Source organism: Talpa europaea (assembly GCF_964194135.1).
Source record: "Talpa europaea genome assembly, chromosome: 12".
In the NCBI taxonomy this organism is placed as follows: Eukaryota; Metazoa; Chordata; class Mammalia; order Eulipotyphla; family Talpidae; genus Talpa; species Talpa europaea.
In genome coordinates, this window is record NC_140079.1 from 46,434,780 (window position 1) to 46,448,908 (window position 14,129).

General features: G+C 46.1%; 2 protein-coding genes across 2 annotated transcripts; one reads left to right on the top strand and one right to left on the bottom strand.

The window, feature by feature from the left end:
• Positions 1–952: 952 nt before the first annotated feature.
• On the top strand, positions 953–13,933 carry LOC311181569 (uncharacterized protein C19orf44; the record flags this gene model as incomplete). Its single annotated transcript, XM_084250016.1, has 7 exons — positions 953–1,633; positions 3,061–3,217; positions 6,971–7,044; positions 9,275–9,674; positions 10,773–10,868; positions 12,481–12,647; positions 13,862–13,933. The coding sequence occupies exons 1-7, from the start codon at positions 986–988 to the stop codon at positions 13,931–13,933; spliced, it is 1,614 nt and encodes a 537-aa protein (XP_084106142.1). The 5' UTR covers positions 953–985.
• LOC311181331 (ribosomal biogenesis factor-like) lies at positions 4,727–5,233 on the bottom strand (the record flags this gene model as incomplete). Its single annotated transcript, XM_084249703.1, has 2 exons — positions 4,727–4,993; positions 5,111–5,233. 2 exons carry the CDS (start codon positions 5,231–5,233, stop codon positions 4,931–4,933), a joined length of 186 nt encoding a protein of 61 aa, XP_084105829.1. The 3' UTR covers positions 4,727–4,930.
• Positions 13,934–14,129: the final 196 nt, after the last annotated feature.

Genomic DNA, 14,129 nt, shown 5'->3' on the forward strand with positions numbered 1-14,129 from the left:
ACAAAATGATAGTAACCGGTCCACAAGACTTTTTTTTTTTAAGATTTATTTTTATTTATTTATGCATACAAGAACAAGGTGTAGGCCAGAGGTGTAGGGGTGGTGAGAGGATTCACCAGAGATAGAGTGTGTAGCAGAACAAGCCAATCTACTGAAACACACTGCTGAGGGGAGCAGTGGGCAAGACAGGAGAGGTCTGCTGCGCCATAGGGGTCAGCTCCCTGGCCATCCAGAGATCAAACTCATGTCACAGTGGCTGGCGATAGCTTGATAGCACTGAGAGTTTAACCCCTACACCACCAGGGAGCCCCCCCCCACACAGGATTTCTTTTTTTTTAATTTTTAAGATTTATTTATTTATACAAGAACCAGTGTACAGGCCAGATGAGCGGAAGGTTTACCAGAGACAGAGTGGGGAATAGAACTGGCAGACTGATGACATACACTGCTGAGGGGCGCAGCGAGTAAGACAGGAGATGTCTGCTGCGCCATGTGGGATTCTCGCCAGCCAGCCAGAATCGAACCCGCACTGCAGAGGCTGCGGACAGCTTCACAGTGCAACACTCAACCACCTGCGCCACCAGGGAGGCCCCCACAGGACTTCTTAAAGATGAAATGAGATTCTGCTGTGAGCAGAGTACCTGGCACACCTCTGGAACCTGAGAAATATGGACTCCTGTGTTTAATATGTAACATGTCTCATTTAAGACCTGGTGTTTAACTGTTCATTAAGTGGTATTCAGTCATTTTCGTTTTCCTCATTGGACTTGAAGAGAAGGCTCTGGCCAGACTCTGGCTGAGGGGCATTTGATCTTTCCTGAGGTGATGGGAGGCATTGAGAGATTTTTGACTGCACAATACATGCATTAGGTTTTCTTACTGTAAGCTTTCTTTATTCCCTAGGATGACTTCATCAAGAAAAACCAGATACCCTGGGTATGATTTTTTTGGTGATTTCAGTGATATTTCCTTAGAAGATTCAAAGATGGAAGAAATCAGAAACTTGAAAATCAGTAGAAGTCTTGCCAAAATAGTACCTGGGCATAACAGATTTCTAAAGAGGAACCAAAGTGTGGGCGAAAAACCCCCACTCCTGAAAGAACACAATGTGCTGGGGAGTGGGCCCAGGTTCTCCTCTACTAGACCTCCAACCACTGCCTCAAAGCTCAGAGCCAACTCCGTGCTCTCCAGGCTGGCTCAGATAGAAACCAAGATCATGAGCCGGAGGCTGCAGAGGGATTTGTCTGACATGGAATCTGACCCCAAAACCTCTGACAGTCTTCCAAAGAGTGCAGACAAAATTCCCCCCAGGAGTACAGCTGAACTCTCTTCACAGAATACAGACTACACCCCCCAGAAACAAACCCATGAAATACCTGTCACTGAGAGCAACCCTCCAAATGGGAGGATTAGTAGGTTTCTAAAGAAGAGAGAACCAGCCATTGAAAATATATCTCCTGAAGCACTTTTGGGGAAAAAGAGGAATTTTGAAACACCCAAAGAGAAAGAACCTATTAGGAAGCTGGATTCCCCAGACAGTGATGAAGAGGAAGTAAAAGAGCTGCTAGGAAGTTTGATAGAGTCTTCTAGAGAAAAAGAAACATGTCTGAAGCAGGGTTGCACCAGAAGCGCAGTCAGTGAAAAAGAACAAATAAAAGTACTCTTGGTAAGGTTTTTCCTGTATTTATTTTTAACAAGTTTGTATTTGGCCTTGATGTCATAGTACTAGAGGCTTTTGAAGGCAGCCGTCACCCATGGGCTACTTGAGCACCCATCAGAAAAGGGTCTAATGAGGAAAGGTTGGATTTCAGCCAGTCACAGGCACTGTTGTGGGCCTGCTCTGTCAGGATGAGATTTAGGACACATCAGTTATTTTTTTTATTGAGGTGAAATTCATGTAACCTAAAGTTAACTACCAAAGAATGAATGATTCAGTAGTGTTTAGTACTTTTTTTATATTGTGCAACCATCATCATCTAATCCCAAACATTCCATCACCCCAAAAAGAAACCCCATTACCATTAAACAATCACACCCCGTTTTTTCCTCCCCTGGTTGCTGGTAATCACTAATCTGCTTTGTGTCTGTGCGTTTGCCTATTCTGTACATTTCATAGAGTTGGGATGATACAGCATGTACCTTCTGTCTAGCTTCTCTCACCCAGCATCATGTTTTTGGGGTTCATCCTTTTTGTGACTGAGTGCTATCCCACTGTGTGGATGGGCCATAGTTTGTTCATCTAGTCACCCATTGGTGGACATTTGGGTTATTCCACCTTCTAATGATTGTGAATGGTGTGGCTGCGAACGTTTGAATACACATAACCATTGGAATCCCTGTTTTCAATATTTTTGGGTCCACCCCTTGGAGCGGAATGACTGGTCCTCTGGGGATTCTCTGTGTAAGTTATTAGGAAAAGCCACAACAGCTACCGCATTTTATATGCTGTCCAACAGCGTATAACACTTCCTATTTCTCTACATCCTTGCCGTCACTTTTTATTTTGGGTTTTTTAAATTTTTTTTTTTTTTTTGTATTTTAATAGCTGTCTTAGTAGATAGGAACGGAAGGGAAAACTATGCTCTAAGGGACAAATCTGCATGTTGATTTTAATTCTGTCGAGGTCCAGGCTGTCATATGTTCATCCACACTGATACAGAAAATGTTTCATTATAAATGTGCACTTGAAAGAAAAGTGACAGTTCTAATTATTTATGAAGTGCTTCTAATCCCAACAGTATCTTGTCCAAATGTTGTACCTTGACTTCAAGAAATGAGGAGGGCAGAGAGAGGGATAATGATTTGATCATGGAAGCCTTAGGCTTTTGCTCCTGCTAGCCACAGATGTCCACCATAAAGGACTTATTTATCAGCTGTTTGGTAATTTTGTTTCTTTTATTTCTGCCAAAGTAGCATCAGATCCCAGTTCAACCAAGAGCCTTTTTCCTACCGAGCGAGGAGCTTTCCTGCCCAAAACCAGCCAGGACATCGCATGTGTCAACATCCCAGGCAGCAGCCAGCACCCTGCGAAGCCTTGGCTCAAGAACTCACTCCCCACAGACCCACACTTCTGGCGGCACAGCCTCCGGCATTGGTACCTTTTCGAAGTCAGTGCACTCCAAGACGGGGCATGATGACTACTTACCCTCACCAGGGAGGAGTGAGACTGGGCTGCAGGAAGACTTGCTCTCCAAAGCCACTGATGAGAGCCTGAACGGTAACCAATGTCCCTGTGTAAGGTCACCTCGGGCAGGAAGCAGGAGGCTCTTTAGGGGGCCCTGATGTGGTGGTCACGGGCTCTGGCCACAGGGAGTTCATGGAGGGCTGAGTCACACCCTCAGCTCCCTAATCTGGTGAAGGGGCCAAGTTAAATCTTTAAAATCTTCATCCTGTAACTCTGACCCAGTATGGAGCAGTAATCCAGGAAGAAATCCTTTAGAGCCACAGACCACACAAAGGCAGCTCAATTGGCCTTTTTGTAAAGAGAAATTTGCCTCCTTTCCTGTTTCAGTTCAGAAAAGGAATCAAATCTCTAACCAGTCACAATTAAACATTGCTGCTATTAATAGTTTAACATTAGTCAGCAATATTTTTATTTTAACATTGCATGTATTAAGAAAGAGGAGGAAGAACAAAGGTGAGATACCTGTATTGATTTCTTCCACTTGGGATGCTTCCCTCATTTAGAAACTCTGTCTGAGAGCATGATGTGTTCCAGTACATGCCAGTTGTGCTGGTCCAAGTACAGTCACAGACTCGCATGACCATGTGTGTGTGCGGGAAAATAGTTTTGTTACAGAGCAACCCCAATATGAAATGGGTTGCCTGACCGTGGGTCCTCACCCGCACGCTTAAAGGGGACTTATTAATGCTAAACTGCAGACACACACAAAAGGTAAATAAAAGGCTTATTTACAAGGGAAGGGGAAATGGGAAATGAATAACTCAGGGAGAAAAGAGGGAGAAAAGTTCGTAAATGCGTCCTACTGTTCCGCTGACCTGGAATCAGGTCAGCGCTGACCCGCTGAGCTGGCGAAAAACCTAGTGCGTGGCGTGGCCAAGAGAGCAACCGCTGGCCAAATGGCCTGTTAAAACGACAGAGAACATAGTTGCTTAACTTTGCCCTCAGGTCCTTGCAAGCTTCCCTTTGGGGATCATGGCATTTGTAGCTCCCAGTGTCTTGATGGGGTGGGGGTGGGGTCTACAAAGCCTATATGGAGTTTGCTCAGAACATCCTTTCCCCCTAACAGTTTTACCTGCTTTCCTAGGGTTCAAACATTGACAGGAGAAAAGCCCACAGAGAGTGAATAATCATTAATGCAGTCATGTATCCATAACATTTTAGTTGGTGATGGACCATGCACATATAAGATGGGGTCCCCAAATTCCTGTTGCCAAATGACATACAGCTGTCATACCATCACAGCCTTTCACACCAGCAGCCAACTCTCACATGTCATGTTGACAGCATCTGTTCCTTGTGCTTCATTTAGTCCATTTGGCCTCGGGTTGTTTTGCTCATCATGGCCTCTTATCATACAAAATCCACTGCTAATGCATTTTCATAAAATGACAAAATCCCCTAACAACACATGTGTCAGATTGTATTCCCATCATTAAGTGACACGTGACTGTGAAAGTTTTAAGTGACATGGAAACCTTCATAAGGAAATGAAAACCTGAGTATTCGAAGATAGGAAAGGTGTGGGACAACGTCAAAGGGCAAAGGAAAATGAACTAAGGGCAGTAAAGCAGGGAAACTTAGGCCTGCATCATCCAGATTCCTGTCCATGTTGCTCTTGGCTCAGGAGGCTCTCTTCCTCCAGGCACAGGGAGGCCTCGTGTGGCATCTTTTTTTTTTTTTTTCTGTATAAAACATTTAATTTATTTGTTTGGGTTTTTCTTGGGAATTTGATGCATCATCAGTGTATTACAACTGAGCCATTAATCTTGTAGCTTCATCAACATTAACTGGTTCATTTTCATGACACTGCTGAGGAGTCAGCTGTTTCTGCAGAGGTTCAAGAGAAAGGCCTTTTGAGAAATGTAGAAGTTCCTTTTGTATATCTACAAAAGCTTTATTCACTCTATTAACTTTTTCATCATTCACAATGTTTATCTTCTTCAGATTAGTCATAACTGGTTTTGCTTTGTTTTTAGCCTTAAAGTTTTTCTGGCTGGCTATGTGAAATACATTCCTGGACTTAGGTCCTCTTAGTTTGTTCTTGGCCATTGTCTTGGGTACTCTCATGCGGCTGCTCAAGTTCCAGGCGACGCCATCTGCACGCCCAGGATACCTGGTGTGGCATCTTAAGATCTGTCTCAGGGGTGAAGGTCAGACTCCTGTTGTGCTTCAGATTTCTTTAGCTTAAAATATTTAGTATGCCAAGGTGGCACCCAGTGAGAGAGGGGGAGAAGCAACACCAACAGAGGTGTGTCCCTTCCATGTGCCCATGTGAGGGTCAGAGAATGCAGTGGATTGGAGTCTAGGCTACACATGTGAGGAAATCCTCTGAGTCCCTTCACGGACTGCCATCTTAGGCCAGAGAGGCATACATGGGTGTTCTCGCTAGCCTGATCCAGGCCACCTCCCTGGGTAAGAAGGAAGGTAGCTGTAGGCTGATAGGACAGGCCTGGGCCCCTGCCCTCCCCCATCTGTCCATATTGCCTAGCTAAGCCACCTCTGAGCCCTCAATACTGGCCTGGGGATCCTCTCCTGGTGCCTGTTCCCTGCCCTCCCTTATCCAGATGCAGCTTTGAGGGAGGCAGGCAGCTAGGAGAGGTGAGTGAAAATCTGAGTTTGGGGTCTGGTATACTTGGTATGGACATCCTGATCCTCCTCTTACTGTCCTTAAGGTCTTGGGTTCTCTGTGCCGCAGTTCTCCCATTTGTAAGGCGGGGCCAGAGTCAAGTCAGTGAGAGTGAAGCACCTCAGCCAGTCCTTCCCAGTAAAGGCATGCCTGAAAGGGTTGGCCAATGTGGAAGTGATGTCATTATTCCTCAACATTGTTCCAAAGTGCTCAAATCCAAAATCTACCTTAGGGTCTTTGCCATGGGCCAACTGAAAAGCTTGTTTAGGAACCTATCTTTGGACCTAACTGTGCCTACATTCAGTGTCAGAGGTTCTTGGAGGAGGGACGAACCCCTCAGACTGGAACAATAAGGTAGGATGCCATCTGGGTCCTGGCCTGTTGCAGGCCTTCAGTGGGCCTTTGGGGCTGTACTCCACTGACCTCCCCAGAGGGGTGATCAGGTCCCTCTTCCTCTCGTCCTAACACCCCCAGCTCCATGTATCCTGTACAGAAGACCCTGATGCCATCAGTCCTTGCTGACAGTGTCCTGCCATCCTAGAGGCACAACTCACAACCTGTGTCCTTTGGGAGACATGACCCCTCTGACCTGGCATGGCCACTCTGTGCCTTCTGTGGAACGCTGTCTGCAGTCTCTGGCGATGGGCTCGCTGGCATGCCAACATGGTCCTTCACCTTAGGATCCAGTGCCTTTAACATGCTTTAAATGAGAACTTAGGAACACTTAGAGTCCAATCTTAAGTCTGCTGAGGTGTCTCTACCCCCCCTCCTCCCTTGTGCACACTTGTGACCGTGCAGCTTCACTGAGTCATGATCATCTCTCTAGACCAGTGGCCAGGAGGCATGGCATGTTTTTATTAACAAAGTTTTATTAGAGCACAGCCACGCCCGTTCATTTACCTCCGGTCTGCGTGCCATAGGGACAGAACTGGGTAGTTGTGACAGACAGTGTAGCTTGCAGAGTCATAAACATTCACCCTCCAGCCCTTTAGAGAAAGTGTGTGGGCTGGTGGAGTCAGCCACCTGGGCTGGTGGAGTCAGCCTTCTAGGTTTCCTGTCTCTTGTCCCTAGTACTCAGCCCTGCCGACTACAACATGAAAGTCAACATTTATATAGTAAATAAATGAGTAAACATTGTCATGTTACATCTTTAATTACAGATTTTAGGATAAATATTTTATCCCTTGATGATCTGACTCCAGCTGTCAGTGAGAAATCAGATTGGAAACAGAAGGTAAGCATAGCTAACTGATTTTTCCTTGTAGGCCATTACATAGGAAGGCAATGGTCAAGCTTCATTTAAGTCAGTGGTTCATTTTTTTTTTTTAAAGATTTATTTATTTATGCATACAAGAACTGGGGTACAGGCCAGAGGTTTGGGGGGTGAGAGGATTCACCAGAGACAGAGTGGGGAGCAGAACAGGCAGACTGACTGAAATACACTGCTGAGGGGAGCAACAGGCGAGACAGGATCTGCTGTGCCATGTGGATAGCTCCATGGCTGGCCGGGGATCGAACTCATGCTGCTGAGTCTGTAGATAACCTTACAGTTCGTTGCTCAACCCCTTGCACCACTAGGGAGGCCCTAGGGCAGTTGTGCACCCAGGGGACACTGGTGATGTCCACAGACATTTTTATATGGTGACTCAGGTCGGGGTTACTACTGGCATCTAAGTGGGTGTCCACCAGGGAGGTTGCTCAGCGTTCTGCACTGCACATGCCCCGCCCCACCTTGCACAAAATGTCAAGTGCCCCATGAGAGATCCTGATTTAGGTGATAAGAGGATAAAACCATTTAATGCAGAATTAGAGCAGATCCCATTTAAACTACCCATAACAGCAGAGCCCCAGTTATTCTTAATAGTTATTCTCAATTCAGTAGCAAATGCATGTTAATAAGACATTTGGCTGCCCGGTGGCAGTTTCCAAATCCTCAGATTCAACCACCTCAAATGGAAAATATGTACAGTGGGTTCTTGGAAACTGCAACTTTAAGTGAAATATTATGTAGCAAATCAGGTCCTCCAGTAATGTCATTACATCACTCAGTGTTGGTGGGATTTCTTTTTTCTCAGCAACATTTTAATTATCCCAGGACCTATTGTACTGTGTAGTTAGACCTACTGTGGTCACATCTGTACTGAACATGTACAGACTTTTCTTGTGGTAATTCTCTCAACAATACAGAGCATTTATATTATGTCAGGTATTATAAATTTTTTTTTAAGATTTATTTATACAAGCACTGGGTACAGTTAGAAGCTCGGGAGGGTGAGAGGATTCACCAGAGCCAGAGCGGGGAACAGAACAGGCAGACTGATGAAATACACTGCTGAGGGGAGCAGCGGTCACGGCAGGAGAGGTCTGCGTGCCATGTGGGACCCTTCCCAGTGGCTGGGGATTGAAGCGGTGCTGCAGAGGCTGCGGGCAGCTTCGCAGCCCAGCGCTCAACCACTATGCCACCAGGGGAGGCCCAGGTATTATAAATATTGAGAGAGAAATCACTCCCTCGTACCTTCAGCCCTAATGTTTGACACGCGCTTCCTGCTGTCTGAAGAAACCACTGCTCGTTTTCTCTAGTCTGAGTATGCATGCAGTTGGTGATTCCTTTCATTTTTGATTATCTAAAAATATGATTGTCTAAAAATATTATCTATTGGTCCATCAGCATTCAAGGTTATTTTTACTCTTTATAGAATGTTTAGTTTGGCAGATAAGGACATTATAGAAGAAGAAAACTATGGACAGATAGATCTTAGGAATTTAAAATAAAACATCCTTAAAAAATTAAATCCAGCAATATATACAAGTAACAACACATTTTGATGAAGTGGGTTTTCTCACAGGAATTGAAGGTTGGCTTGACATTTGAAAAGGAAACAGGAGAAAAACTATATGATCAAATCAATAAATTGGCAATGAGTATTCAAAAAGTCCAATATCTATCGATGGTAAAATAAAACAACTCTCAGTAAACTAAATATCAAGAAATGATTTATAGCCTGTGGGAAGTTTAATGTAGGTTCTATGCAAATACTACACCATTTTATATAAAGGACTTGCGCATCCTTGGATTTTGGTGTCCTAAGGGCTCGTGGAATCGAGTCCCACAGACACTGAGGGGCAGTGGGCCATAATAATGACACTTTCACAGACTGTACTGCTTGCTGCCATGGGTGCTCCGTCACTGCTGAGGGGGGCGTGCTCTCAGGTTCCTTGCTGAAGCACTGCAAGGGCGCTGCTCGCTTGCAAGGGCCAAAATATCAGGCTGTACACCTGAAGCTCAGACTGTTAGAAACTGATACTACCTCAAGTTATAAGAAATGAACTCTGCCCCACGCCTGACCTGCCTACTTGCTGGGCCCAGATGTGCCCCCCCACACCTCATCCTAATGCACTGATGTTCTGAGCACGTTGACCATTGGAAAACACTTAATAGTGACCTCTGCTATTCTTCCTTTTAGAAAGGTCAGAGGGAAGAGACATTTAGTGAAAGCCCGTGGGCAGTGGGCCCCCCCACTGGAAGTGAGGTGTCAGAGCACCTCAGTGAGCAGTCTGCACCCTCTGCCAGCCTAATGCCAATGTCTCAGGCATGCACAGCCAGCACGGTGAGCTCTGGCTACTCAGAAGATTTTGAAAATTCTCCAAGCCCCACAGCTTCTGAGCTGACAATGCACTCTGAGGAGTCTCCCTTGGACAGGACACTGGATACCTGCTCTGAATTCTCCTCCAGCCTGGAGACTGGCCTTCCCACACCCGTGCCCAAATCTCGGAAGAAGCAGGCCAGAGACGTGACTAGAGTCATTGTGAAGGAAACAGCGGTGCAGACCCTGGAACCCGCCTTCACCTACCAGTGGACAAAAGGTAGGCATGTTAGGGGGCCCCCAGGGCCAAGGAGAGGGTGTACGGGGCATGAGGCGGGACATTAGTGGTAGGTGCTCAGACACAACACTCTTTAGGGTCCTTGTGCTCCTTTTGTCCTCTAGATGAATGCCCACAATGTATACACAGCTTGTTGCTAGACAGTGTAAGGGGGTGTAATACTGGCCTGATAGATTCATTTTGATTGGGGAGCTTGACCAGCTGGAGGTGGGACCCGTTTCCAAGGAGGAAAAGTCCACCAGATGTGCCAGGTCAGATCGTTAGCAGATTCTATGGTATTGAAACCTGGTCCTGTGATCAGAACCCTTGTGCCTTCTCCACGTCCCTCTGATGCCCTTCTTGTGTTATAGCTGGTGGTCAGCAAGTGTGTGTTTCTGTCCATATTTTTGTAATTTAAAGATACACTACTATAAAACGTGATGCTATTTTCCTAAGACTAGGAATGTTGAAAAGAGAAAGAGAAAGACAAAAGGCAGCCAAATAAACCAACCAGTAGTGTCCAGGCAGCATTTCCTCAGTGGCCTGTAGAGGAAAGCAGAGGTGGGTGGGCACAGTGCCTCGGTGGTACACCAGCAACTGTGAGCCAGAGAACCTGCCAGAAAGTTGAAAGCAGGTTTGGGAAAAAATTTTGAAGCGGGAGAGGTTAAAAAAGCAAGGGGTATGGCCATGGTCATGGTCAAAAAGAGGAAAGAACAGATTCACCTGACTTATTTTATTTTATTTTAAGATTTATTTATTTATACAAGAACTGGGGTTTTATACAAGAACTGGTCAGAGGCACGGGAGGATGAGAGAATTCACCAGAGAGAGTGGGGAGCGGAACAGGCAGACGGACCGAAGACACTGCTGAGGGGAGCAGCAGGCGAGGCAGGAGAGGTCTACAGCACCATGTGGGTAGCTCCTTGGCTGGCTGGGAATCAAACCTGCACTGCAGAGGCTGTGGACAGCTTCACAGCGCAGCGCTCAACCCACTGCACCACCAGGGAGGCCCCACGTGGCTTATTTTAACAGCATGTCTGTTGCTGAGAAGTCATTGCACTGAATCTGACCCACTCATCATCCCCCTTCATCCTTGGGCAGAGGCCGGTATGGCAGCCATCGGGCCAGCCCTGGGAGGTGCCTACGTGGACCCTGTGCCCATTGCCAGTCATGTGGTCAGCGCTGATGCCATCGAAGGTAACTGCCTGACTCAGCAGGTCTTTTGGGGGAAGAAGACACATTTCTCCTGCAGATTTGCATCCATCCTTTGAGGTGTGGTGTTCCCTATTAGTGCTGAGTTTGAGGAACCCTTTGGTGGGGATTGTCACAGCCAAGGGCCACAGCCATAGTTCCTGGTATCCCAAGTCGACAGATTGAGAGAGTCCAAGAACCTTCAGCCTGTCTGGCAAATGGAACGAGTGTCAAACTAAGCAGGAGGATTCTGCGTAACACGCTTATAATCCCTTTTCCCACAGGGACTGTGTGTGTGTGATCTTCTTTGAATCTTTGACTAGAATCCCAGGTTTTCCCCAAGATACTTAGCAAGCACTGAACAGCTGCCAGGTCAGGGAGCATGGACCATGCATCCTTGCTGAGTCTGAAGGATCTTGGGACCCTGGGGAGGCCCAGCCTGTCCTAAGGCAAAAGGAAGGTGCCTGACTGCCCCGACTATGCCAGGTCTCTTTGGGGTGACCGACAGCTCTCATGACACAAGAAGAGTCTAGTACCTATTGTTTTACCTTTTCAATTTGCTTAAGATCATTTTTTTTGAGATGAAGGTATTAAAGTATGCTGGTTATAACAAAATGTTTATATACTTAAAAAAACTCCATTCTTTTTTGAAAAATTTATTTTTTATTATTACTATTTAAATTTTTTTTTCTTTTCTAAATCTTTTTTTTAAAGATTGATTTATTTATACAAGAAATGGGGTACAGGTCAGAGGTGCAGGAGGGTGAGACTTCACCAGAGAGAGCGGGGAGCAGAACAGGCAGACGGACTTAAGACACTGCTGAGGGGAGCAGCGGGCAAGGCAGGAGAGGTCTGCCATGCCATGTAGGTTTCTCCCTGGCTGGCCAGGAATCGAACCTGCACTGCAGAGGCTACGGACAGCTTCACAGTGCAGTGCTCAACCCACTGCGCCACCAGGGAGACCCTGCAAAATTTATTATTAACCTCAAAGTACTTTAACCTCAAAGATTTTTCCATGTTACTATGTAGTCTTAATATTGTTCATTTTTAACAGTTGCACAGTTTATTCTTAAAATTATTTTAATTACGTTTAAAAACGCATTGTATAAAATTTCCCTCTCAGCCACCAGTAAGTGCACAGTTAAATCAGTAGGATTTACTGGAATGACATGCGGTTGCACATTTTTGGGTGCTAGATGCCCAGACATGTTTGTGTTGGGTTCTAAGGTGAAGATTTTCAGTGTTGCCTGGGAGTAAGCCTTAGACACGTACAGCTCTTGAAACGCACACGTCAGTAGAACACAGTTCATTTACCAGAGACAGACGGATGGATGGACAGAGCAGGTGGGGCCTTCACTACAGTCGTGTGTGGCTTAGTGACAGAGCTGTGTTCTCAGGATGTGTTGTTGGGCAATTGCATGAAGAGTACGTTGTGTGAACGTTGTAGAGTCTAATTACACAAACCTATATGGTGCAGTCTAGTGGGACCACTGTCATATCTGTGATCCTTTGTTGACTGAAATGTCATTAATCTGCATGTGACTATACTTCCGTTCTGATATACTAAGGGGAAAAGGGTGTGTGGCTGAAGTGCATGAGTGTGACTGGGGTCTGGCAGCCCTGACAGCTTACAGCCCAACTGTGTTCGCACTCAACGACCTGCTGAAGCAGCAGCTCAACCTGACGCAGCAGTTCATGGAATCTAGCCGGCACCTGCACAGGGCCCTCCTACAGTCCCTGGACCAAGATACCTTCCACTACCATACACTGGAGGAAACCAAAGAGGTCAGCACAGCACCTGTCGTGGGAGGGAGGTTGGTGGCCCAGTCCTGTCCCTGTGAGGGCAACTGTTTCTCCTTGTCCATGATATAGTCTGGACGGGTGGGACACAAAAAATAGCTGCTCAGCTGTGTGTCTCCTCACCAAGGCCTGTCCTTCCACAGACCCTTCCCAAATGCCAGCTGGACAGGGCCTCTCCCCATCCCATAGCCCAAGGCTCAAAAGCTGTCACCCTCATCTCTTTTTCCTCCAAAATCTTAGTGTTTATCTAATTATAAAAGATGTTATTTTATAAAAGCTTGTTTCAGTGATGTAACTTATGAAGTCCTCCACAATTTCAGAGATAACTATTAGCTATTCAATCTATATTCTTTAGATTTTTCCAATGTATAATGTATATTATTTACAATATTGTACATAATATAATGTATGTAACATGTATATTTCCTTATAGAAATGACATCATGCTACATCAAACATTCTACATGGTGGCTTTTATCATTCTATCTACAAGTATCTCAGGAAGGACTTTAAAATATATGCGTAGTCCTATTATAACATCAAACCAAATGAACTTTTCTTAGTATCACTGATTATCATGTTCAGATTTTTACTTGTCTCATCAAAATTGTGCCTTTTGTTCCTATTTTTCGTTAGGATTCTAATCTAGAGCAGCAGTTCTCAACTTTGTTTCCTGAGGTGCTGTGACCCGCCCAGGCGCCCCCGCCCCCACTGTTGGCAGGCTGCAGACCCACTTTGAGAACTGCAGTTCTACAGGCCCTATTCCTCCTATTCTTTGCATGCCCCGCCACCCCGGGCCCCATTTTCTTGCAAATTGTTGAAGAAAAGTTGTTCCTCTGGAATCTGGATCTGTGTGGGGCCCTTTAACTTGCTCCAGTTGGATATACATTAGCTGATGGAATGCAGGCTGAAACCCTGGCTTTCGGCTACTGGTTGTGCCCAGGTCCTGATATTGACACCCAGGCTCTTCTCCCTACCCCATGTACTCCTGTCAGCTTCTACTGCCTGCCTTGGTTGCTCACTTCTTGCAGGCTGCCCTGCCCAGAGCCTACCTGGGTTTCTCTTTCATTTCCATAGCAGTTACACGGCACTTACCATTTTCTTTTATGTGGCTCTGGCCCTTAAGGGACAGGTGCCATTCAGCACCCAAAGCCTTGGTAGACTGGCAGTGATGTGTCTGTCTGTCCTTTGGTCTGCAGTACATCCGGCACCACAGGCCTGCCCTGCTGACCATGGAGGATGCGCTGAAGGAGGTGAAGGAGGAGCTGTGAATGCCAGGTCAGGCAGAACAAGTTCGTCTGACCTCACAGTTGCTCCAGGACGCCGCCTGACATGCACACACATTCCCATTGTGACATTGAGTGGTGGGGACAGATGGTGCCTGGGACTCAACTGAGCAATCTTGGCTTCAACCTCTTCTAAGTCAGTAACTGACCTTACAGGCCTGCCCCCCGCCCCGAGTATACC